Here is a 26,482-nt window from a genome sequence, read left to right on the forward strand (position 1 = left end):
TTTTATACTAACTGTTTTCTTAAAAAAAAAAAAAAAAAAAATTATCTCTAGCTAAGGATGACATTGCTGAGATCTTTTGGATTGGCTTGAATCAGCTGGACATTTCTGGAGGTTGGCAGTGGTCAGATCACAAACCTTTGAATTTTCTCAACTGGCATCCAGGTAATGATGTTTCTGGTGGTATTAACAATAGTCGCAACACAACCTAGTGTTTTGTTAAGCTTTATTTCTTTTTTACCCTTCTCCGTTAGACTTCATCAAAACCATCATTGTTCCATTTCTGTTAAAAGTTCGGAAACATCTTTTCCTCCTAGCTAGTAAATCTTTCTGCACTCTTTCTATGTTTATGGATGATTAGGTTGATAAATCTCTAAAAAGATAAAAATTAAATAGTATTTTTGAGGTACATTTTAGTAAAGAATATACAGCTTCCCTAACCGCTAAATTTCTCCTCCCGCAGACAGAATGGCTTTGATTTCCCTCAAATATTACACTTGTTGATGTATGTGCAAGAACTGACATTACTTAGAAGCCTAACTTGTGTTTTTAAGCTTCAAGGTTGCTTAAATTTGCTTCGAGGTGAAGATGAAAAAAGTATAAAACCTTTGAAAAACCTTTTTTAATTACTCCCAAGTTCCTAGTAGAATCGTTGAGAGTCTTGTTTGGAATTTTCAGCATGTATTTGTAATATTCTCACAAACATGCCATGGATGTGTATATATAAGAATCCTGGAGGAATAATAATCAGGAATACTGAAGCTAATATTGTTCTGTTGTTCAAGCTGAATTTGACCTTTTTAAAGTGAAATTCTCTTTTTCCTTTAGTTTCTAGAATAGTGCTGCAACATGAATTCTGTGAAAAGAGTACTGGTTTCTGTTACTTCTTTGAAAGCTTTACTAAGAAATTTCTGTGAGATTTTCCAAGTACGGGCTTTCTTTTGGAAAGGTTAAGGACTTTTCTACTGCTTGTACTACTGGCTGTACCTTCTTCTGGAACTGTAATGATACTGTAGGACTGTAATGCAGAGCTAGAGACTAGACTATCCCAAGTTACAGTGGCATAATTTAGTCTACAGTCATGACAGACATACTAATGTCTACCCCTCTTGTGCAAAGTACTTGCTGGGATCTAACAGGAGTTTTGCTAGCTACAAGTTGTGCCCATTACTTCTTGTCCTTTCACTGTACACCTCTGAAAAGAGCTTAGCCCTGTCCCCGTTGTATTCTCCATGAAGAACTAAGACCCACCCTGAGCCTTTTCTATGTGAGACTGAATGAACCCGGTGCACAGGGAGCTGGGGTGCTCTACGTGGGACATAGCTTGGGTTTGCATTGGGGCACAGGGAAAGAGGAAGCCAAAAGGGACCGTTGGAAAGGGCTTCCAAGAGAAGCTGAGGAGAGCAAAAAAGAGTTCTCTGTGATATTTTTTGTCTGGGGCCTTGTCTCAGGCTTCTGCTAAGGTAAGGGTTATGGATAGCATTAAGAGAAAGAGTGCAGAGCTGTGTTTGGAGTGGGACTGGAAAGGGGCTGCCAAAGGAAACTGAGGGCTGCAAAAAGGGTTCTCCCCTGAGATATTTCTAGTCTGGGAAAGTGCTCAGCCAAGGATTCGTTGTATTGTAAATAGAACATTCCTCCTGGTTCTATGATTAAACATTGGAAAAGAAGTCCAGATTCCTTGATTCTGTAATTTTCTCTCTTAAAAAACACTTCTGTGGGACCTATGGTAGGACAGGTGTCTTCACCTGAAGAAAGTTATATTCTTCACATACAAGTTGCTGTACTATGCAAAGTATATTATTCTTGTATTGAAAAGCAGTAGAAAAAATAAGCAGTCACTACCTTACTGTTTGATAACTTGTGCTCTTCTATTTTCATTTGTTCCTGTCTGTAGATATGCAGAGTTTGTCCCCGTTGGATGGGACTAGCTGTGTGGTGATGAATGCTGCCTCAGGTCAGTGGCAGAGTTACCACTGTGGGACTCCGCTTCCATATATTTGCAAGAAGTCATTCAATAAAGTTTCAAGCCTTCCAGGTAGGACAGCTTGCGTTCTGGTTTTGTACGTTAATATGAGTGTAATGTTCACTTATGGAGTCTGTTCCCTCCCCAAGCCTTCTAAGGCACCTCTGCCAAGACACTTTCACAACAGCTTTGGGTTTTTTAGGAGAGCAGAAGCAAATTCTGTATCTTCAGTGTCAAGATGATGCATCACCGACATCTTTCATTTTTTTCAGCGTTCTCATTCACATGTAAAGCATTTCCCAGCACAGTCCTGCCCTTTTCATCATGTTTTCATCTATGGTTTGTGCCTTCTTTCATGTGCTACTGGAGATCTGGAACTGGCACTTGCATCTCAAACCTTACCATCACTGCCTATTTCTCTCACTCTTGGTGTTGAAGCTGCTGTCCTGCAATGAAGTAACTTGTTTTGCCTTTAATTGCTTTTGAAATCTTGCTGACTATTACTTCTGAACCTTTTGCTTACACTGAGACCATCTTAGTGTAATGCATTCTGACTTTTTAGTTTCACTCTGACTAACTTCTTTCTCCTTCTGCCTGCATCGTGGCCCCAAAATATTACTGATAGCCATAGTGCTGCTCAGTCAAGTCTATTTGCTTGGCTAAATTGTAACTGTTTATTAAAACATTAGCCCTGAAGAGATGTGAACACATTCTGACTGCTGCTTTCTGGCTGTTTTCAAGGTGCTGCCGGATTTAAAACATGAAGAAAATGTCAGCCTGTTGCACTAGCCAATGTAAAACAAAAGCCTCTGATTCCGTTTCTTTTCACTATTAGAGTTTTGGACACACTTGGATACTCGCTGTGATTCGGGCTGGCTTCCTCACAATGGTTTTTGCTACATGCTGATGAACAACCAGGTACCTTGGAGTATGGCAGCTGAGTCGTGCAAAGCAAATAAGAGTAACCTCATCAGCATACACTCATTAGCAGATGTCGAACTGGTTGTTACAAAGCTTCACGATGGTGAGTTGGGGTACTTGTAAAGGTTAAGGACCAAGTACTGTGCACCATAAATTACAGACTGCTTTCCATGTTACAGCGTGTGATTGTCATAACCTCTAGCTTTTAAATGAACGTGCTAATGCTGAGCTTGTACCTAGGCCAGCACCGAGTGTTGCTCTCAGATCCAGGCCCTCTGTGTTAGCTCTTTTTTTTTTATTTGATCTGTTTAATTTAATTATTTATTTACTGGGCTAACCTACTTCTTGTTGCCTAATGCCTTGTGTTTAATTTTCTCATTCAAAGACAATGGTAGATAGTTGGGCCAATATTTTCACTACCGGGTCAACGTTATCTGTACTCTCTGGCTGTATGTTTTTGTCTGCAGTCTAAAAATTAAATTTGGTTGAGCTTTTTTTGCTTGTGTGTTCATTGTTTCTGGGTGGATGTTTTTTTTTCTGTTTGTTACCTTCTCTGTGAAACTTACTCATATTCATGAATACAAGTTAAGAAACAAGATAAGGAAAATACATTGTGCTTGTCTCAAATCCCCTTTCTCACTCTAAGAAAAAAAAATCGTGGCATTTATGCTGTGTAGTATAGCGATAAAAACTTAATTTTGCTGATTTTGCATTCCTTTCTAGTATTTTGAAATTATAGTATTGTCCTAATTTTAAATTACAGATGCTAAAGAAGAAATGTGGATGGGTCTCAGGAATGAAGATGTACCGACCTTGTTCAAATGGTCAGATCACTCCACTGTGGTTTTTACATATTGGGATCAGAATGAACCGAAAGTTCCTTTTAACAGCACTCCTAACTGTGTGTCATATTCAGGCGAGGTAGGAATACACTGTTTGGCGCTTTTTTTTTCCATCATAGTAGAGGCAACATTGATGTGTGTGTGTGTGAAAGTCAAGGAGGAGAGTAAAGCAGATAACTGATTTAATTTCTGGCATAATCTTTAAAATACAGATAATTTTTCTACAAGCAAATTTCTTAAAATTATTTAGCTGACACTTGGTAGCTGTGTACTGCAAAGAATGGGAGAAATAGCTCACAGCTCTGAGACTGCCACTGACGTTGGCCACCACCCAGTTGTCCTTGTCACTCTGTGTTTTGGGTTACCACATTCTTGTGTGTCTGTGGCAGAGAGCTAGAAAGGAGGTGGGCCAAACTGTTGAAAGGAAAAGCTGATTTCAGTCCTCTCCAGGACCAATTTGGGCCACCCTATCTGAGGATAGGTAGTGAGATACCTCGGTAAGAGAAGAGGGGAGGACAGTCGGGGGATACAGTACAGAAGAAGCAAGGGATGGGGGGAGGATGCAGGTCACAGATGAGTGGAGAGGGAAGCAGGCTGTATCCCATCTCTCAGATTTAGTAGAAAACTGGGGCAGGCGTTTGCCTTCTGTACTGTCAGGATGACAGTGGAGCTCATGTGTCCACTTCTGAGCTGCCTCATCACTGCTTCCACAGTAAGCTGAGCACACCCCCTGTACCCATTACCTCCCTGATCTGAGAGAGTTGGCACCACCCTGGCCTTTTCTTCCTGTTTCGGATGTGATCCAGTATCCTCCCATCTCTGCATTTGTCAGATTTTTCTCTCCCTTCCAAACATGCACCTTTGCATATAATCCAGGGCATCCTGCCCTCAGTATTTTTGCTAGAGGCGTTTTGGCTTTTTACCTTAGGAAAACTCACCCCCTGCATTATAGAAATTGAAACATTTTAGAATTTTGAATACTTTTTTTTTTTCCTTTCCTTCTCACAGTTGGGACAGTGGAGAGTCAAATCCTGTGAAGAAAAATTGAAATATGTGTGCAAGAAAAAAGGAGAGATTTTGAATGAAACAAAGTCAGATAAAAGTTGTTCATTGGAAGAGGTAATAGGAAGTCTGTATTTCTTTCACTTGCTTCAGAAACCTGCATAAAATGATTTATTTCCTCTACTTCCCATTTCCTTCTTGCCTGTACAGTAAAGTCTATGGAACACTGTAGCTGAAATAGGATATTTATATAGTATGGGCCAAGTTTCAGATTATCCTAAGCAGGCTCTGGATGTGTTACCACTCTGTTTATTGATGAAAGTATTATGAGCTTGGATGCAGGAGATGTTGTAGCTTATTTATTTGTTTGAAAAAAAAAATGCTTTTACTGAATATGTTATTGCTAATGCCTTTTGTTTTGTGGTTTTTGCTTTAAGTTTGTTTTAAAATTTAGGATAAGCACTTTGCAACATAGAGATATGCAGAGATTGATAATTGAGATTAGATTTGTTACACTTCACTTGGCTCTCATTTTTGTTCTTTGACTTGAATAAACGTGGGTTTTTTTGTTGTTTGGGTGTGGTTTTTTACAGTGTAACATGCTACAGCATCAATAAGGCTTGAAAAGAAGTCTTCTCTGTTCTGAGCAACCTTGGAATGGTATTACTAGCTACTTCCGAGTTTTTCCGTTCAGTTTTGTGTGGCATATTGCCTGCAACCGGAAACATCTTTATCCCTTATCTTTCTTTCTGTACAACCTCAGGGTGTTTTTACTCTGTCTCTTCAGAGACTGCCAGCATGTAGAGTTACAGCTTTCTGTGCTGTCCAGACACCAGTGGCGTTGGTAGGCTAGCAAAGAGGTAACACATTAATGTTCCTTGAAATTTCAGCATAAATACAGAGGACAAGACTTGAATTTCATAAGTTCACACATTTTCAGTATAAAATATGTTTTTCAGAAGTAAAGAAGCACAAGCAATGCTGTCTTATTGTTCCTCTGATTCCTGGTGTTGGTGGAGCGACATGAAAACTCCCATTGTTTTGAATAGGGCTAGGCTGTCACCCTTGTGTTTCTCTCTCTAAATGCACATAGCAGTCAGAAGACTCTGCGCAGTTGAGCTAAAACAGTGGTGTATTTTATTCCCGTGATTGCATTATTTCTTAAAACTGTGAATATGTGAGTTGATGATACTGGACCTTGTATGTGATGCACTGTATGTCTGTCTTGTATATGCTGTGCCAGCTTGTGGGCACCAACCAATGTTAGCAATGATTCATTTTCTCCTGTAGATAATGCCTAAATTAGGTTGTTATGTATAAATGTGTTTTTTGTTCTCTAACCAGGGATGGGAGAGACATGGAAACTACTGTTACAAGATTTATAGAACGGAAGTTTCGTTTGGAGCACAGTGCAATCTCACAGTGATGAACAGGTAAAGCACATCTCTGTAATTTATGGGCCTGTTTCACAGTATGATCCTGAAGATACAGAGATTGAAACCTCTGTATGCTAGTTAGTGGTTTATAAAGAAAAAATAGAGACAGAATTGCTTTTGCAGAGAACTAGCAAACCGTGTTTTCCATGGTGTGACAACGGTAAACCTACAGTGTAAAACTTTCTTGCAAGTATGTGAATTCTCAGCCTGCTGACTCCGTGTTGAATATAGGGCTGCCTGGACAACCACTTGAACTAACCTATGTAATAACATGCCTGGTTTTCAAATTGGCTCAATAGTTTCAGATATCGTTCAAATATTGACTCAAATTTATCTGAATTTTCAGATTTGAGCAAGAATTTATAAACAGTCTAATCAGAAAACACACCAAAGTTGAAGAAAAATACTTCTGGACTGGTTTGCAGGATATTAGCCAATCAGGAATATATTCCTGGGGTACAGTGGATGGGGAAAAAACTGAAGCTGTGACATACACTAACTGGAATTCCTTGCAACCAGGTAAATTTAACAATTAAAAAAAACCCCATTAAAATACTATCATTTTACATTGAGCTAGCATTGGAGTACTATGTTATACAATTCCATAGATGAAATAAGATAGTAATTCAGAAATCTTTGTAATTTTTTTTTGAAAAACAGCCAATAGTTTTAAATGTGTCTTTGATGGCTTAAATCTTAGAGTTCTCAGGAGGATGTGTGGCCATGCCCAGTGGAAAGTCTCTTGGAAAGTGGGAAACCAAGGACTGCAAAACCACTAAAGCATTTTCTATCTGCAAAAAATACATCGGGCTGCCCAAGGAGCCAGAAGTGCTCCCAAAGCCAACTGATCCCTGTCCCCCTGGGTGGCACAATGGATCCGGCCTTGCCTGCTACAAGGTATAATATTTTTCCTATTAGATGTTAATTGCTCATTACTGTCTTGCAGCAAGTGTGTTATTAGCTGTTTTGTGGCTTATAGCTGCTCTGAAGGATGTTTCAAAGATGTTTTACACTGGGAAGAGGAATTCATGTTTATTTAGGTTGATTGCCTCCAGATGTTCTCATGCTTCATCCTCTGCCGATTCCTGAAAGATGCAGCATGCCTCTCCCTACTCTCTCTGTGGCCAGTTCTGCACATCAGAGATGAGTAGGGTGACAGCATTCGCCCTCTGCTGCTATCTCAGGAGCCTGGTGCTGACGGAGGATGCCATGTCTGTATCCTAGCCTGCTGGCCATCATCTGGCATGCAAACACCAGAATAGGGAAGGAAAATGCTTTGCGTCGCCTTCCCTCGTTCATTTCCTTTCTATACTCTTCAGAGTGTAGATAGGAGAGGTGTAATTTTCTCTGGTTTCAATGTGGATATCAAACTTTATCAAAAAAGTGCAGCCTGAATCGTATTTTACTGTTTTTGAAGTAAATAGTGGAAGTAAGCAGCCATGCTGTTAGCTGGATTGGCTTAAACAAGTTTGTATTTAGAAATGCAGGTTTGTACCCTCCTATTAACAATCAAATCAAGTTAAAACTGATGCTGTTTATTGGATTGTTTGTTCATTATTTCTGGACTCAGCATCTGCAATGAACTGTGTCTTGCAAACAGCTCGTGTAGCAAAGTGGGGAAACCATAGCTGATGGCATGTGACAGCTGACGTGGCAGTTCCCCCAAAACTCTTGTTGACCAAGTGCAGCATGTCTGTGCAGAGAGGTCCAGCTGATGGGAATTGGCTTGGACTGAAGTCAAGGGGATCAAGTGGACGTGTTAGCTGAGGTGTATGAGCCAAATGTGCAGCGCTCATACATACAGGTGGCAAAGGGCGTGCCAAAGAACATTCTTCACCTGCAGCAGCCAAACGGGCCGGGTTTCAGTGAACATTGGGCTTTGCAGTTCACCATAAATTTGAAAGAACAACATCTCTTAAAACCTATAATTTGGCTTGCAGTTTAGGATTGAGTTGGGTGTTGTTTTTTAAAATCATTCTGGTAAAGAAAAACAGAGAAATCCTGCCATATGGAATATGTTGTGTTTGAAACAAATTTTGTCAGCTAAACTTCAGAATCTGGCTGTTGTCAAACAAACTGAAAAAAAGTAAAATAATTGTTAAGAAGTCAAGCTCTCTCCCTGAAATACCAGTTATTCATTCCTGCCTAGGGTGGCTGTATTTGAGTAGTACTGGAGTGTTTTAAAAATGCTGTCACTTTGTGTCATTTTCTACTCTGATGTTTGGCTGTTGTGAAGTTCTTCCACAGTGAAAGAGTGCTGCGAACCAGGACCTGGGAAGAGGCAGAAAGGTTCTGTGAAGCGCTCGGAGGCCATCTGCCTAGTTTTAGTCACTCAGAAGAAATCAAGGCGCTTCATTCTATCCTGAGAAAAATAATCAGGTAACAAACTAACCATGGGCTAAAATTTTTTATTTCAGTTGCATTCTGCAATTTGCAGGTTGCAAATGCTCCTGCTGACCTCAAATGACAAACATGAGAGAGTGTACAGTGGCTGTGTTTCCCACAGCAAAAATGGCTAGATGTGGCATTTGAACTGCTGGTCATGTCACTGCCTTCCTGGAAAATGTCAAGGGAGTACAGCTTGGGCAAATATTTCACATTGCTAGAGGGAGTGCAGGGAAAGAGAGATTTGCTTTGAGCATCTTCCGTTACACGAATTTAAGTCTGAGTTATTTTAGTAAGTGTTTCCTTCTTTATGTTGAATTTTGGCACAACTCCTATTCTTTACTGTTACGTTCTTTAGGGATGAGTTGTTATTTCAGTTTTTCAGATAGGTCTCATGTTTATTCATTAAACATTTCCTGACTAAACTGGGTGCTATCTTTTGAAAACGTGAATAATGTAGTGTCCAGCAGTCTGGTTGGCATGGATCCCATTTGGCATAACTGCAATAACACTATATGGGCATTAGATGGGTGTGTTGAGTTTTCTGGTACCAACAAATTAAATGCTACATAATGTATGAGTCTAAGGCTTTATTTTTAGTGAAAGGAACTGTCGCTGTAAAGCTTTATTAGGCATCAGTGTGATGTCAGATCCTTGTATAATACTTTTTTTTTGATTGGCAGCCTGTGTTTTCAGAACTCTTGGCAGCTTACACTCGAATGTTTCCAGTTAATGATCTAAGTTTTTTCATCAACAAATTAAATCGGGATTATTTCAGAAGCTGCCAATGTAGAACACTGTGATTAAATTTTAAAACTTGATGACTGAAGAGATGCCTCTTGAAAATCCAATGAACTTTTTTTAGAAGTGCACAAGTCATGAAAATTACTCAATGTTTATGTTAATAAGAGATAAAAACAAACTTATGTGTTCTATATATAGACGGTTTAGCTTGCATAAAAGCCATGTGTGATTCCTTTGCTGAAGTGACTGCAGTCCCTGAAATAATTAGTGCACAAATTAGTTTTAGCTGTAGATCTTATTATACTGTTTTTCAATTATGAATTTTGGTTTAGTGTACCTAACCTACTAAACATGAATAGAGAAGTTATTTTATTTTCCTGCAAATACTTGGAACTACATTTCAGCTTGCAGACCGTCTGAGGTATTAACTGTAGTTAATGGCTGCTTTTTTTGTTAGGAGTTTAAAAGTGGAGACCACTTCTGTCTTTCCAGGAAGTCAGCTGACACACGATGCTCCTGCAGTTCCCATATTTCAGAAAACTTGAACTTAGCCTGGAAGAAGGAAAGTCCCAGTACTTCAGTATTATTCTACCAGAACTTAAATAAGGGGCCGTATATTAAGCCCAGTGTAAATTGACTTTGCAGGCAGTGTTGCAGTAACTGCGTGTGTCAAATATAACCCAAAACATTTCCATCTGGGTTATCCCTTTTCAAGCATTGCAGAACTTCCTGAACAGAAAAGCTACATATTTCATATTACCTGAAGCCTTTTAAATAATGTTTGTTTTTATAATATAATGAAGTATTTTAGTTAGTTATGCTTTTGAATTACTCAGAGGTGGTGATTATATAAAGTATTCTGGAGATCAAGTGTTGAGAGTAGCTTGTCTGGCAGTAAGCTCATTTGAGAAAGGAGAGAAGAAACCAAGTGAATTATTTCAGCAAGAACAAATAATTCAGGTAACTGGGAGAAATCGTTAAATGTGATTAGCGGCAGGAGTGTGCTGGTATGCAGTTTGTCCATGTTCTCTACATTTACTCAATGCAAACTCTGACCTAAAGTATTCATTCGGTGCATTCGTTTTAGCCTGGAGAAGGAGCCACACCTTGGCTTTTTTGGTTTCAGGTTTTTTCCCTTGCAGAGTTCTCTGATGACTCATTGAGAACTGTTTGTTTTTAAACTTCAGCAAAAGTCAGCTTGGTTCACCAGGAAAAGGGCAGCTTGCCTAGTCCATTCTGTTCTTTACTCAGATTCCACCTTAGAGGCAAATAAGAGCTAGAATTGCTCCAGCCAAGTCAGGCAATTGCCATTGGAAAGGAAAATAAAATTTGCCTGCCAACCTTCCCCTGTCTGGGAGAAACAGGAGATAACTTCTTTTCACTTTGCAAGAGGGACATGATACAGGCAGAACAGATCTGGTTCAGTTACTCCCTTTCTTTTAGGTTTGTTTTTGTGAGCGTTCCGCAGCTTATAGCGGGCAGCGATGCTGGATGGAAGGAGAGTAATAGCTTGGATTGAATAGAAATAACATTTCAATGAGGACACCTTACTGGAAAGACATCAGTTGCCTTTTGTATGCACAGCTCTGCTTCTGTAATTGTTCTGAATCTAGAATTGAAGGAGTCACTAACACTTGAGTTTTCAAGAAAAGACTGATCTTATTCTCAACACCTGGCCAATACAGCAATAAGGCTGAGATGCAAATTGTAGTAATTGCATTAATACAGCTTCTCTTTTCTTCTGCTAAAGAGTAGGTGATTAGCAGGATGGGGATTCAGCTACTGGCAGTAGCCTATTACAGAGAGAAGAGCAAGGGGTCAAACGTGCTTGATATGTACTTTTAGGCCAGCACTGCCTAAAATTAAATGGTGCATTGAACTGTACCGTTGGGGCACTGGCCCGGATGTACACGTTACCTCTTGTCAAGAACTAGGTTGAATACAAACCACAGTAACTTCACTTAGGCTGGTACAATCTTGTATTGGAGCTGACTTAAGGGACAGAAAAAATTCTTTTTCTATTTCAGCAGTTAGAATATGACAGTAGAAAAATTACTGGTTTATATTCTTTTCACGTTGGTTTAAACTGTATTTATCCACTCCTGCGCAATATTGACTCTTATGAAGTTCTAGTTCTGTGTGAGAGAAAAGCCACCAGTATTCTGCAGACACTGCTGTTGATTTAAGGTCTTTCATTGTTAATCAGCATGGAGTTCATTGTAAGGCATAAATTGCACCTATTTTTTAGGTTAAAACTCAGGATGATCTAGATTTTAGAGGCTGTTCCAGGAATGTAGCTCAAAGACTACTCTGGCACTGATAAATCCATTTTGAAAGCAGTCTATAGGATGGATTTTAAATGCTTCACAATGAGGAGACAGGTGCCTAAAGTACAAGCGAATTCCTTGCTGCAAACTTAGTTGCAATAGAGAGTTTTATTCATCTTTGTCTTAATATAGTTGGCAGAATTCTTTTCTGTGATGAAGTGATAGTATAATTTCAGAGGGCTATTAAAAGGCTTTACTTAAAGCCTAAAAGTGCTATCAAGGATAGTGTAGCGGTTACTGAATTGCTCATGGTCATCTCTGAACAATTCCAAAAGAAGCAAAAAATGTACATTAATGTGTACGTGCCCAGTCAGCTGGAAAACGTTACATTTGCAGGCCAGTAATTGTAAATCGGGAGATAAGATGGAGAAATTCTTGACCTGACAGACTTAATTTTTTAAAAAAACTTATTTATTATATAAAACTCAAATATAAGTTGAAAGACTTTGAAAAATTGCTGTAGTTCCTCAGGTAATTACTGCAGATCCCTTTGAAATGAGTGTCTCAAATTTTCTTTTGGTGGATATTGCTCTGTGATGATCAATTGCTTAAACTGCACTAAGCCTGTAGGTGATGATTAGGAGGGCAGGGTTAAGCAATGTCTGATTCATAATTGGAAAGAACAATCACAGAAAAATAAAATCCTAAAGGCAAATTGCCAAGAGCCACTTAGCTGCTTGACAGCTGTGAATGTTTGGCTCAGTTTTCCCTCTGGAGTGATACAGGGCATTTAGGCTCTTTAAAGGCTGCTTAGTGATATCATTAAAAGACTAAAGACTATTCAGTATGATAAGATCACACTAGTGTAATCACACTATCACACCAATGTCAGAAAATTAATACTGGAGTTGAGAGAGAAAAAAAAAAAAAAACAACAACAAAAAATGAAAGAGATTTGTTGGTGGCTGATGCTTTTCTTCCTAATGGGAACCCTACCAAATAAAATGCTATTGCCCTTCTTGAATTTCGTGTACTTAGCCTGCATACTCCGGGCTAAACTGTTGTTTGTTGGTGCTGTACTGTCAACCATTTCAGGCTCAATTTTAGCATCTTTATGGTGATATGTGCGGAAAGGTAGTGGCACAGTCTTACAAAAGGATTTCTCAACATTGTCCTGTGATTCTGTAACAATGCTTATGGAGGTAAGCCTGGGTCTGAGTCTGTCCCTCCATGTAATAAAGTGATTTTCATAAACTTTCCAAGTTCTGTCTTAAAATCACTTTGTCAGTGCTGCTTTTTTGGGAGCCTTTTCCAAACTCTGACCTCTGCTGGTCAGACATCTATTTCCAATTTTGAGCCTAAATTTATTTCCGAGTTGTGGTTCCTTCAGACACAATGCTCTTTTTGCTCAAATAGCGCCTCTTCTTGGGGCTTTAGTCTCTTAACGTGTTGTAAAGAATAATTATATCCTTTCCCTGTCTTTCTTTGTCAAGGTTAGACAACCTTAGTTCATGTTAATAACAGAAACTCTCATTTCCTCAAATATCCTATATTCCTTCTCTGTATTTGGTACAACATGAATTTGTGGAATAGTACTCCTGATACAGTTTTTCAAGAGCCCTGTACTGTGACGTCAATACTTTACGATCGCTGTCGGACCACCTTGATGGGGGTGCCTTTTCCACAGCTCTATTGCAGTAGAGTTTCACATAGTCCATGATTTCATACAAAACTCATGGTCTTTCTCCTCTGTGCTGCTCCCAGCTGACGCTGTTGTTCAGCGAGAGTAAACTCAGAAAAGAGTCTATTGCCATTATTGGGTGGGGCAGCAGAGTGGAGTGGATTATCAAACACTTCAGTACCCAGCACAAAAGGGATACTTTGAGAAGTAGAGGTTGCAGTACAAAACTCACCTTGCAGTTTGACTAGCATGTACTTAATTTTGTTACAGTATCTTTAGGTTGGTAAGCAATAGCAAAGAGTATGGTAAAGGCTGTTACTGCAGGTTTAAGTATTTACATTGTAAATCAACATCTGGGGGAACTTTGTGTCTTGGAGCATAGCTGACATTTTGAATTTAAGCATCCCCTGCTTATGAAAAATGAACAAGGAAAATCTAGGAAAAAAATACAATTCTGACTGTTATCCTGTAAAATGGAGTAAAATTTATATTGCCATTCTTTTATGCAGGCATCAGAGTCAGTGATGTTATGTGCTCATTTATGTCTCTGCCTTCTTTATGAATGTGCTTAACTGAAATATGTGCCCATGCTTGGTTTGTTTATATCACTGACAAACTTAAGGGAAATAAAAGCCAGTTATTCTGTATGAGTAGAACTTTTTGTGTGGTTTGAGGAAGAGCATGTTTAAGCTATAGTGAGAGATGACCTGGGATGGACAAGAGAAAGAGAAACAAGCCAAATAAACGCTGTGTGTATGATTCTGGAAGAAAAGCGTAGAAAAGACACTTAAATCCAGTGACAACTGATGAAGTGGCGATGCAGCAAACAAAGGAATTATCTGATTTATTTCGTTTTCTCTGTGGTCAGGGAAAGGCAACTTACACATCTTCTTAAAGAAAAGTGCAGAAGAGGCCCTAGCCTTTACGCCCATTTTCTTTGGACTGCTGCAACTTGCAGTATTAACCTTTGGTTTTGCTACTTGATCCTAAGGAATGCCATGACATGAGCTGAACCATATACTTGGCTTCAGTTTTTATTTTGCTTATTCACAGCAATGACAGATGGGTATGGATTGGAATGAATAAGAGGAGTCCAGATTCTTTGGGAACCTGGCAATGGAGTGATGATAAACCCGTAAGTTAACTTTTAACCAGTAAACGTCATATCTTGATTTGTTTCATCTTGAACCGGATTGAAAGTAAATTGATAAATATTTTAATTAAAATATGGCAGATCTTTGAACAGATGAATAATTCAGAAGAAGATTGTGCACTTAAGAGCTACCGTGCAGGCAGATTTCCATTTAAAAACATACCTTTAATAACGTTAACCTGATTTCTGTCTCTATTCCATTAAAATGGAGTAAGTAGTAAGCATCTAAGAGCTGGCAAAGAGAACAAGACGTCTTCATGCCACAACAGAGGGGAGGGGTGTATCAGTTCATCTCCTTGATGTCAGTCTTCTCCAAAATTATCTTCCTTACTGTAATTGATATATTTGCCTGAAATTGTGAATTCTTTCCCTCTCCTTCCCCATAATAACAGCTATGCAGACTCAAAACTGATCCAGTAACTGCCATTTAACACATTTTAATAGTGATAAGCATAATGGAATCCTGGGTTTGAATGGTTACGTCTGGGGATTACCATAGTAAAAATAGTCGTAAAGTAATGATTCTTTAATCCTGTCCATCCTGTAGGTAACTAGTGTTGTCATGCCACTCGATTATCTGGAAGATGAATATGACACAAGAGACTGTGCTGCATTAAAGGTGAGTTTCAAGGTTTTTAATAGCAGCATGCATATTTTTGCATGAAGGTACTTGGAAAAAATACTTTTGTCAGCCATATATTGAATTTAGGTTGACTGCTGAGGTGTTTTCTTTGCATAATGAAAAAGCTGCTAGTGTTCCCTTTATCGGTCTACACCTATTATCAATTTTCCCTTATTTAAGCAGTTTTTTATGACCTAAGTTCTGTGCTAATGATAACCTTTCATAAGACTTCTTTTGAACTGCAAAATATTTTAGTAACAACGCTATTCTCTGTTCCATAATGCCATAGTATGTATCTCTTGTATGTTACTCGTAACACTTAAGGATGTAACATGGAATCTAAAATGAAAAAGCAAATAGAGCTCTACCAGTAACTTTTAAAATCTAAATTGTTTTTTCTGAATTGCAAACTAAGAAAATGTTTGAAACCTGAAGTAGAGGAATGCAGTAGCCAGGATAGAGCATATGTTTGTGTTTAGTGTGTGTATTTTCTTGTTTACTTGTGAAATGGACTGTAAGTGCTGTGTTGGCTTCTAATTCAAAATGTCAGGCCTCTGCTTAATTCCTAATTATGTTCTTCGTTGCTTAATTTAGTCTTGATGGCATGAGTTTTAAAATGGCCTTTAACTTTTCTGAAGCATCACCCGACTTCTTATAAGATTATTCCAGTACCATCCCTTCTTTTAACCCAATTAGAACCACCTCTGCTTTTAGGATTTACTGAAGAAAAGGATAGTTGCTTCCCTTTGCTTCTGTTCATAGCCATTTCCCCTCATTTTCTTCTCCTGTTTTCATGACCCTAGGCCAAGAAGCTGTCAGCATTAAACTACTAAAAATTTTAAGACGAGAGGAGAGTGGTTTGAAAGGGATACTTTACTGTGATATACAGTAACCTCTGTCCCCTACTTGCTAGGTATAGACATGTTCTTTCACTAAATGATAAAAAATTATTCTTATTGGAGAGGTTTGCAAGAGTGAAGTTAGATTTTGAGCTTGATTGTAAGAAATAATCTTGAACAAAATTATTTCTGTGCCAGTTTAGATGATTGCTTCTTTTGAGCAGAAATGAGAATCATTTCAGGGCACCAAGTTGCAATAGATAATTCAATAATAAGCACTGATGAGATCCTGTGCACTGCAAAAAAAAGCAAAGAAACAACACTGCAAGAAGGGACTCTTGTATGTAGACTGACCTTTAAGCCCTTTACCTAATTGCTTGGCTAGCATGGAGGGTTGTAGCTGAAGAGTTACAGTTGTATCTGCTCATTTTTGCAAAGTAAGTTGCATACGACTCACACCGCAGTAACACATTCTGACACTGCCAAAGTACCTTTCCAGTAGTTTCGTTTTACTTTCAGAGGCCTCTGCCATGCAAACTCAGTTCTCTGTTCCTGGTTTATACAGACTTCTCAGTTTTCACGGAGATCGTTTTGGAGATTTTATTTCCATGAAGGCAGAGACCTGGAATTTTACTTCAAGCCTTTTGATTGTGAAGCTAAACTTGAATGGGTCTGCCAGATAACAAAAGGTAAACTGCATTTACATCCATTTATTCATATAAAAGAGTTTATTATTTATTACCACTGAGTTGTCATTATGGGTCAATAACAGAAACTTTACAAATTTTGCAAAAAATATTTGATCATTTCTTCTCTGAACTGTTAAGAGGTCAGTACGTGAGATGTCTCATCTGTGTTGCATACAAACAGACATGCACTTAGAATGTTCAAAGATATATCGGAAAATGACCATGAGGAGGATGCAGTATCAGTGCTCCCGTATTCTTCCTTGTCCCATGAAGTGAGAAGTGGCTTCTTATTAGGTGAGGTGATATAAGCCACTGAGTTGCAGCATTTGTGGATTTCACTTGACCTTTCTTAGTGATAATTGTAACTAAATGATCACAGACATCTTGGGTGTACAGTTTGCTTCAACCTTAGGTGAATTAGCCACCTTCTGGTAAAACTGGTGTACTAGCTCCTCACTGTAGTGAGACAGAGGAGAAAAGGATGGCATGGCATACCTGCAAAGATTCAGGTTTTTTTCATGCAGTATGAAAAGCGCTGTAATCCAGTAGGCTTTTACCTTTTGGTTGTTCATTAAAAGACTTTTTTGGGATTAAACTTTCTTCTTGTGGGGAGGTGCAGGTAGATATAATTCTTTTGATGCTTGTATTCTTCCTGGGAGGAAAAAAAAACCACAGATGTTTAAGACTGAGGTATGCAAAACTCCCATTAGTTTTACATCAGTTTATTTTAAACTATTAAACCTGTATACGATTTTCTTCTCCTTTTATTCTTTCCATCATGCGTACTGAGAAACTTGAGTACAATACACCACTTCTGTTACTGGTGACTGGTCTTGTTAGAAGGTGAACTTGAAGTGACTATTTCTTTTTTCCCTCTGGACAGGTAGCACTCCAAAGACACCTGAGTGGTATATACCAGGTAAATGGACTTTTTGCATATTCTTCTGCTATGCTTATATAGTTGTGAATACTCTATATCTTTTATTAGTTTTGTTCTCTTACTACTGCAATACCTATTTGATACCAGCGCAAGTCATGACTGATAGAATTTGATTCTGAGAGCGCTCAGAATGCAAGGAGAAGTGTTGGTACTTCCCAGCGTCACACTGAAATTTCTTATTACATTTAGAAAAAGAAAGGATGAATTTTTCAGAACTGATTTCTTACGCATGTGATATTTTTTCTGCATAGATGAAATCGGAATTCATGGAGCCCCACTTGTTGTCGATGGAGCAGAGCTGTGGTTTGTACCAGATAAAAACCTGAGCTTCCAGGAAGCTATTTTCTACTGTCAAAAAAATGATAGTGATTTAGCCTCTGTGGAGTCTTACCCAAAACTGAGGACAATCCTATCTCAAATAGAAAAGGTAAGGAGGTGTAATCTATTTAACAGATACTTTCCACTATCGGGAAATTTTCTTGCCAGTTGTCCTATATAAGAAAATGTTAATCCTTAATTTCTTTCTTTTTCTTGTTGACCTTAATAGTTTTTAGTTGTACTTAAAAGGAAAAGATGAGTTGAAAGAGAGTTGTTTTAGTATCAGTCTTGTAAAAGAATTTTTAAATTTGGAAGTAGCCTTAACAACATGAAAAAAGAAAACAACCACCACCTCTAAATGGAGAGAAAGTGTCATAACAAGACGACCATGAAAGCATCCCGTTGTCTGCAAATACTTCACCAACAATTGTGCCAGTTCTTAATTTTATGCACAGGACAGCCCATCATTTTTCACTTGATGAGAGAATTTAAACAGAAGTGCATGATGATCTGGTAGCCTTTACGGAAAGGGGTTTGTGGTATTCATAGCATCAAAGTACATTCTTTTAAGGAATCTTAGCAAAACACTTCAAGTTTCAGCACCTCTGTTACTACCTTTCTTCAGTGCTACTGCTTGTGAGACATAATTTTGTGAAATTAGCAACTTGTAAGCTCTCTTCATGAAATTTCTCCTGAAAAGAAGTTACCTGGAAGAAGTTGCAAGGCCAGAGAAATCGAGGATTTGACCTGCTACACCTCTAACCTTTTCATGAACTATTTGTTGTCAGACTATCTGCTGGAAGAACAGGATTATTCTGAGGAAGAAAAGAAGGCCTCTGTAGAACCACATCAGCTTTAGGCAGCTTGCAGCTATGTCCTGGTTGTCTGGTAGAGTTACTGCTATGAATTTTGTGGGAATGGTGTATTTAACACCCATTTAAGACAGTGCTGCAAGATTTCCTGTAGCTTTATCCAGCACAGTGGAAAATATGGGCTTTTTTATTCTAGTAGGTGCAGGAGTCCATCTACTTGGTGTATCAGTCTCAAACTGTATCCTTTTCTATTGCCGAAGAATAGTAATTCCTGGACATTTTAGAAACATTTTAAATCAAAATTAATTTTGTCATTGGCTTATCCTTGGTAGAGTCTGGAGCTCTTTGAGTTGTAAAGTACTGGGTTTTTTGTTCTTTATTTCTACAGTTATCGAACAGCGAACAGAAGTGGTGGCTGAAGTTTATTGATTATGGCTACAGCTATCATTCACCGTATGTAGAATAATTATGTGATGCTTTATTGTAAGCCTTTTTGATGTGATTTTTTTTAGGAATATAATTAACTAGAATAGCTTCCAAAAGAAAATATTTTATCCCCAAATTTGTAAAAAATTACTTCTTCTGTATCATCACAAAGAAGTAAGATAAATAATTTGAACTAAGCTAGAAAAACATACAGCGTTATTCAGTGACCACTGTTCTCTACTTTTGTTCGCATGTACCTGCACCTATTCTTGCTAGGCTGAACTTAGACAATCGAGTACCTAAAACAGAGAGAACAGAGCTGTGTAGTGCTCAGACAAAGCAAATAGTGAGTAAGATAGTATGGATGTGCAATTAGAAAGTGGGTATGTTTCAAATATTGCTGAAATATTTTAATTAGCTGCCAAATTCTGAATTCTATTCCCATTACAAGCATTATTGACATCTAAAATCTAATTCATAATAACTTAATAGCTGAATTCATAATCCATTTCTTGTGTGTCTATCGGAGCCTCTAGGTTTCAGGCTAGTGGATTTTGACATCTTAGTCTTGTCATATGAATCCTTGAAACCTTGAAATCTGTGGTCATAGTAGCTAATGTGTTCCATTGATCTTTAAAATGCTTTTATTGGATTTTTAAGCCAAATTCTATGTTCTGTTAGCAATTGGGGAACTGAAAAAAAAATAATTTGAAAAGAACCCTGTCTATTAGCTCTGAGGATACCTGGGAAATACCTGAGAACAGGGAGTGGGAAATTGATTTAAGACATCAGTCTTCCAGTTAGGTGGTGCCAAAATCTTGGAGGGTTTATGGTATAGCACTGTAGAGCTGAGAGGAATCACAGCAAACCTTGCATCATGCCATTCATGGCTGCAGCAAAGGATCACGGGCTTCTTACAAGGAACATTCTTCAGTTTCCAAAATACCGTGTCAATATTTCACTACTGCGAAAATAAAACAAGGGCTATTGCCCATTCTCCTCGCTTGCCCTGACTATGTGCTGTGACTGCAGCATGATGATAAATAATCTGATACCCTCGTTCTGCACATCCCTCAGCAAAGTTAATTTGGGCATGGTGCTTAACTACTGAACCTACCACATACTTTTTCCTAGTCTAGTTTTCCCCCCCCTGTCCTTACCAGTATTGTAGGGCATCTCCTAGAAACAGTTACCAGCCCAAATTTTTGTTTGCACTGGCTCTGTTGCTATCTGAGTTTGATTGGAGATTGACTCTGGAATGTTTATATCCAGTTTACAGTTATTTTCGCGCTTCCATGATCGATTCCTGAGAGATTGCTGGTATGTTTCTAGAAAGAACTGGTATAGAGGTAAGACTTGTTTTATTTTATTCACTCCTATCTGTCGTTATTATATTATAGTATAGTATAGTATATTTAAAATAAAAAAGTAATTAATCTTCTGCCCAAACTCTTATATTGAATGTGAGTTGATATTGAATTGGAAGTGAATGTCTTCTTGATGATAATATGATTGAATTTTGAATCATTTATTTCTTCCTCATGGTAGAAGCCATGGTAATGTTTCTTGATGAACAGAGGCAAACCTGAATTCAGATGACTAATTTTTGTGATTGTTGCTCTTTTTGCAACATAAATTAATTAGGTGAAACCTGGTTTTGGTGGTTACCTTTTTGTGTTTTGGTACATACTCTGAGCTCTGGAAATTAAGTCTTAAGAGTTGTATTAGTTAGAGGAGCTTGACTGAACATTTGAAACCACATATGTGTCTGGAGATGCAAACTTCATTAATTGCTGGGGTCATACTGGAAGAGGTACACAAAGTAATGGAAATGCCACCTGGTGGTACTTGAAGTTTCTTATTTCCTTTTTTCAACATTGTTTTATATTGGGGAAAATGTATAACCCCTGGAGAACCCCTGGCTTCATCATTTCCATTGTAAAGCACATTTTCCCTGTTATTCTGTTGTATGCTGCTGACCTGTTTTCATGCCTATTAGCCAAAAATTGCTTTTGACTACGAAGCCAGTCTAGCTACTGTAGGAGTTATGTAAAGCAGTACAGGCCAAATGCTCTCCATGTGGATGTTAAAGGATTCCTTTTGGCTTTAATGACCTTTAGGTTACACACCCTCTATGCCAGAATATGAGGTTAGTCCTCATATTCAAAATCTTCTTATTTCATGATTTTTCTGTTTTGAAGTTATCTTTGCCTATACAAAATGTTACTACTGGAAGTAAGGAATCAGACTCTGGATCGTTAGGAATATTATATTACTGGCTGTTATAAATAATTTGCATTTGTCTTTTACTTTGCTGTTACTTTTGGTGCTTTAGATTGCAGAGTACTTCACTGTGGTTGCACTGAAAAGCACTTTGCTTCAGATCAGTCTCTGTCATGTCATGTGTAGATGACAATTGGAGCATGATAGGCATTACCATAACTGTTTTTTACAACTTCTATTTCTGCAGACTACCCAGTTAACTGTAATGTGAAACTGCCCTTCATCTGTGAAAAAAATAATGCCTCCTTATTAGAGAAACATGATCCCAGTTACCGCCCTGTCAGAGGAGGTTGCCCTAAAGATTGGCGTCAGTTCCGGAATAAGGTACAGAGATAATACAGATCGATCATCCTTACCTATTTTTCATAGTCCACTAAGCTGGAGTGCTCTGCTGAAAAAGGTGAGGAAGTGGCCTCTGTGTTCAGGAATGGACTGGGAGGTGGCTTTTGAAAACTGTAGTGATTAAAATCATCTCACCCACTTCTCTGTCCCTTATTCAGGATTGATGGTTTCTTAATTTCAAAGCCGCAATCTTCAGTAATTTTTTGCCTTCCCATCATCACATATTTAGGTCCAAGAACGTTGGTTCTGTTGTCTAATCTTGAGCTCTGCTTTGAAGGAAAAGAAGGATTAGAAAGGGAGAGGATGAACTTTCTGTGGCAGAAGCATCTCGATTCTGTCACTGAGTAATTATAGGCAGGGAGCAAGGTGACAGACGCTCTGCTTCCTAAGTTGCCTTATGGACTTAACTCACTTGAGAATTAGAAGTAGCTTTTAAGAATGAAACAACAGGTCAGAAGCCATAGTCCAGTATATTTCAGTACTGTATTTTAAGGCAGTCGTATAAGGTCTTAGTGTGACTGATTCCTATTATTTGGCCCACCATTATTCTGTATATAAGAAGGAGCATGCATCAAATCTGCACATTATGTTGTGCCAAGGTTTGCAAATTTACTTCACATCATTGCAGAACACAGCTTTTGAGTTCCCTTGTAGTTTCTCCCAAAAGGTAATGCATTACAGTACAGGTTTCTGGCCCAACCCTGTCTGACTTAAGAGTTCATGTGTAAATTCTTGTTCTTAAAAGCATATTTGATCCTGATGTAGCCAATTAAAAATTACTGAATTCTAATCCTCAGTGAATGAGGACTTAGTCAGTGGGATCATTTTATATTTAGCTATTCTGTTGAATCTAAGAAATGCATGCAGCTAGTGTCAGTTTGCTTGCTTTCTGAGAAAAGTAATTGTATGTTATTGCAGGAAATGAGTGAGTTTTTAGAATTGGTTTAAGAACGTTTTCTTATGAGTTATTTCTTAGGAAGCAATGGTAGGATAAAAATCAGTTTCATTATGTTTATTTCACAGTGTTTTCTAAAGATGAAACCCGAATATTTAACATTTAATGCAGCTAATGAGAAGTGTGTAACTTTTGGAGGCTCTCTTCCATCTATCTCCAATCAAGCTGAGCAAGGTATGATGGTGAACTGGGGGCACTTTTAGTATGCAGCTTCTCTTCTGAATTCAGTATATTCTACTTAAAAAGTTGAGCATAAAATCACTTGGCTATCTATAGGCATACTGGGAGTATTCTAAAAACCCAAGACCAGTTAAAAATGTGTTGTCTGTTGCTTCAGTGGAAACATAACATGGGAATGCAGTCAGCAAACATTTGAGCCAATTTGAAGAGCAACTTCTCTGTGTGATCTTGTTATAAAAAGAAAAAATTGTAAAACCTTGTGTTAAGAGTTGAGGATAGAAGGGTCGCTACTGAATGAAGAATTCCTATATTTTGCTTTGCAAGTTAAAGCATAACTGAGACTGTAGACATTGCGCTGTGAAAATCACCTGAGGAGCTGCTTCCAAGACAAGCTCGGCTGTCTCTGGGAACAAGATGGCAAACACAATGACTGCTGAAGCATACAGGACCCTCTGTGTCAAAGTGTGCTGAGCAGCTTAATATGGCAGTGTGTCTAAACTGACCACCTGCAAGCTCTCCAGGACACTGGTAGGAGGATGGAAGGCGGGGGGATTGCAAAACAGAGTTGTTCCACCTTTGGGACCTGCCTCTCAGCTGTCATACAGGCTGGAGTCACTGAGGTCAATGCAGTGAGGAAGAAGCATGTTCACATTGGCTGCAAGTAGTATTCAGCAATAAACTGCTGAATGAGACAGCTGTATTTGCATCTATATTCTTGCGGATAACTAGCAGTTCTCTGCGGGTATATCTATCTATAAGCACATAACTTCTTGCCAAATGGGATATGGAAAGTGCACTAGGGAAGCCACTGGTGTACCTGCAGGCAGTGGCTGAGTGGTAGGTTTTTTTACTGCTGTTATTGAGGAGGAATAGGGTTGCAACCATACAGGAACATAAATGTCTGAGTCCTGCATGTTTTTGGATGCTTTTAAGATTGCAAAAGCATAGCAGTTCTGAAATGTTACGGGGTCTTTTGCCTTGTTTGGTGCACATGGAAGTGTTTGTTACTGTTTCTTGTCTGTTTTTCTTTCCCCTCCTGTAGTGGAGGTCACCTATATGGAAAGCAGGCATGGTCCTCTTAAAGAAGCATGCCTCTTTCCGTAGGCTGCTTCTGCTTTTTCCAGTGACAATAGGTGACTGGCTAGCTCTGACACGAAAATCTTCAATGGCTTTGTCTGCCTCAGAAAATAGGCTGTGGCTAGTCTGGCATGTGGGCAATAGTTAAGACATGTCAGCAGTAGCTCATTGCATAGCTTCAATTTGTCTTCCTAATCTAGACAAGCTCAGGGAATGCCTTTGGTGCCTGAGGAGGCTTACCGAAGCCCATTGTTTCATCACAGAATGCTCACTAAGAGGGGTCTGATTTAAGGTTTTCCTGGCTGATTTTTTTTTTTCCCACCCAAGCCTGAGTTCCTTTGTCCTGTCCTGTTTTCTTTGATGGTGGAGTGGGCAAACTCTGCCAGACTCCAAGAAGTGGTTCTAATTTATGCTATACATCAGGAAGCGAGAAAGATGAGAGATGGTTCAGAGAGGGCAGGAGGCAGCTCTTCTATTATCTCTGCAGAGACAATAAAAGGTCTTGCAGACCTGTGGAAAAACAGCTTCTGAAATTTGAATGTAAGTGCAAGAATACAAAGTAGTGGGCAAGAAAAAGATTAAATTCACTACCTGCTCCTCAGCTGAGAATTTGAAGGACAAATACCAGCAGTCTGCTCCTTTGGAATAAAATGAACGTGAAAAGTGTTATCTTATGGAAGGAAGGGATGATAAGCATTTGGCAATCATAAAGATTAATGGGAGTTGCGTTATCTTGTTTATGTGAAGTGTTTTTTCAGATGTTTACTGTTGTTCTCTGAACCACAGTATGTTTACTGTTCTGCCCAACAGATTATATAACATCCTTGCTTCCTGGTATGCCAAAAGATATTTGGATTGGTTTGCAGTTTCTGTTCAGCACAAGGGAAAACAAATGGATAGATGAGAGCCGACTGTTGTATAGTAACTTTCACCCACTCCTGACAGGAAGATTAAGAAAAATTCCACTGGACGTAAGTTCTGACTTTTGACTTCTCTTGACTATTTAGTAGTGAAATTTGAACTATTGACTGTATAAAAAAAAAAAAAAGGCAAAATATATGTAACAAACCAAATCCCCAAGTTAATGATTTTAGCTGGCAAACATGGTGACTGACAGCAATGGAGTTCTGTTTAGCTTTATTTGGATGACGGCTTCTGACCTGAGATACGAAACACTGAAGGGTTAATGAGAAAAGCTGAAACAACTATTTAGTGACTTTTCTGAAACTTCTATTTGCAATTTAAAGACTATATGAAAGCAGTCATCAAAAAGATGTCATCAATAATTCTTGGTTCAGTTACACTTAGAATTCATCTGTAAACCATTATACGTGGGTATTTTGCTTGCTGCTCTACCCAAGGTGAAGCATAGTAAATGTAATCGGATCACACCTACAAACAAGATTTATTTTAACTGTTAAATCACTTCATTTAATATTCTCCCCTGTATTTAACTTATGAATTCTTTTTGAATCCAGGCACCTGGTAGTGTTTGTAAAATAGGTAGGCTGTATTGCACCACTCCTTTGAAACTTCTTAAACAAGTTCAGACAGCTCGGGTTCTCCTAGCCTCCTATTACTCCACCTTCTCTACACAAGTATGTTTATGCCTTATTTGAGTCTGATAAGTGTATTTCTGGTTTTCAGCTTTTTGATGAGGAATTTAACAATCAGTGTGGTGTAATCCTCAATGATCCCAAATCACAGTATGTTGGAACGTGGAATTTCACTGCTTGTGCCGACAGGCACTTCTTGGGTATATGCCAGCGGCCTATGGGTAAGTCTGAAGAGTCAAAATAAGTTACAGACAGAGTTTACAGTTAAGATGCATGTGCCAGACCTTTTAATGCATGTAAATTGTTGTGCTGGAAGAGCAAGATTCTTGTAGAGACTGAGCAGGTAAATTTTGGAAGAGCAGAGTGTGGATGATGATCTGGGACCTATTTTCTTAGCCATTCAGTATTTTCCCTTTTGTTTTTCATAGCCCAGTTCAAAGGGAATCTGTGTGGTTTCATTGGAAACATATTTGATCAGATGGGGCTTTAATGCTCTGTGGCTATAGAGGTCAGGTACATCAAGGGATGGAACAAGTGACTCCCTTTTCCTCTCCAGAACTGTGGAAGTAAGAAGCCCTGGGAAGGAAACTCAATATTTCCATCCTCTTTAAACTTATCCTGTGGGTTTTAGCACTATCAGAATATGAGGTATCATATGCTCTTAATGTTGAAATCTGTCTCCCCAAAGCAAACCTTGAGGGCATACATGGAGAGTGATAGTTTGGAGTGAAGTAGTCTTCCCTAGCTTCATAGAGATCTGTTGGTGTGAGTGGGTTTTCTTAATCTGAAATAAAAATAATATTGTGATGCAGCCATGTGTGTTGGTGGATACCAATTACTGGAATCGGATCAAACGCATATAGCTATTATACACATTTAATTACTGTTATGGGCTAATGTTCAGCATATCCACTTCTCTGAGTATGTTCCTCTATATAAATAATCCTTTAAAAAAAAAAAAAAAACAAGCCAAAACAAAAAAAAGCCCCAAAACAGACCAGGTGTGCAAAACACCCAAGAATGTGCCCACCTTTTTCATTCTCAAATAGGCA

At 38.5% G+C, this 26,482-nt stretch overlaps 2 protein-coding genes across 4 annotated transcripts in view; both read left to right on the plus strand.

Moving 5' to 3' along the window:
* The window catches only part of PLA2R1 (phospholipase A2 receptor 1), a 177,778-nt gene that overhangs the window by 70,033 nt on the left and 81,263 nt on the right, over nt 1-26,482 (plus strand). The window lies entirely within an intron of this gene.
* The window catches only part of LY75 (lymphocyte antigen 75), a 46,950-nt gene that overhangs the window by 4,867 nt on the left and 15,601 nt on the right, over nt 1-26,482 (plus strand). For all 3 annotated transcript variants that reach the window (XM_086615375.1, XM_086615376.1, XM_086615377.1), the window contains 20 exons: nt 52-162; nt 1,892-2,032; nt 2,796-2,984; nt 3,645-3,802; nt 4,732-4,842; nt 6,070-6,158; nt 6,508-6,680; nt 6,862-7,058; nt 8,398-8,540; nt 14,292-14,373; nt 14,939-15,010; nt 16,418-16,541; nt 17,425-17,460; nt 17,733-17,908; nt 19,000-19,064; nt 20,310-20,386; nt 21,508-21,644; nt 22,686-22,791; nt 24,685-24,845; nt 25,522-25,651. In XM_086615375.1, the coding sequence (XP_086471501.1) occupies nt 52-162; nt 1,892-2,032; nt 2,796-2,984; nt 3,645-3,802; nt 4,732-4,842; nt 6,070-6,158; nt 6,508-6,680; nt 6,862-7,058; nt 8,398-8,540; nt 14,292-14,373; nt 14,939-15,010; nt 16,418-16,541; nt 17,425-17,460; nt 17,733-17,908; nt 19,000-19,064; nt 20,310-20,386; nt 21,508-21,644; nt 22,686-22,791; nt 24,685-24,845; nt 25,522-25,651 (2,478 nt within the window). The remainder of the gene's footprint in view (nt 1-51; nt 163-1,891; nt 2,033-2,795; nt 2,985-3,644; nt 3,803-4,731; nt 4,843-6,069; nt 6,159-6,507; nt 6,681-6,861; nt 7,059-8,397; nt 8,541-14,291; nt 14,374-14,938; nt 15,011-16,417; nt 16,542-17,424; nt 17,461-17,732; nt 17,909-18,999; nt 19,065-20,309; nt 20,387-21,507; nt 21,645-22,685; nt 22,792-24,684; nt 24,846-25,521; nt 25,652-26,482) is intronic.

This window comes from Tauraco erythrolophus, chromosome 8 (genome assembly GCF_009769465.1).
Source record: "Tauraco erythrolophus isolate bTauEry1 chromosome 8, bTauEry1.pri, whole genome shotgun sequence".
NCBI classification, from domain to species: domain Eukaryota; kingdom Metazoa; phylum Chordata; class Aves; order Musophagiformes; family Musophagidae; genus Tauraco; species Tauraco erythrolophus.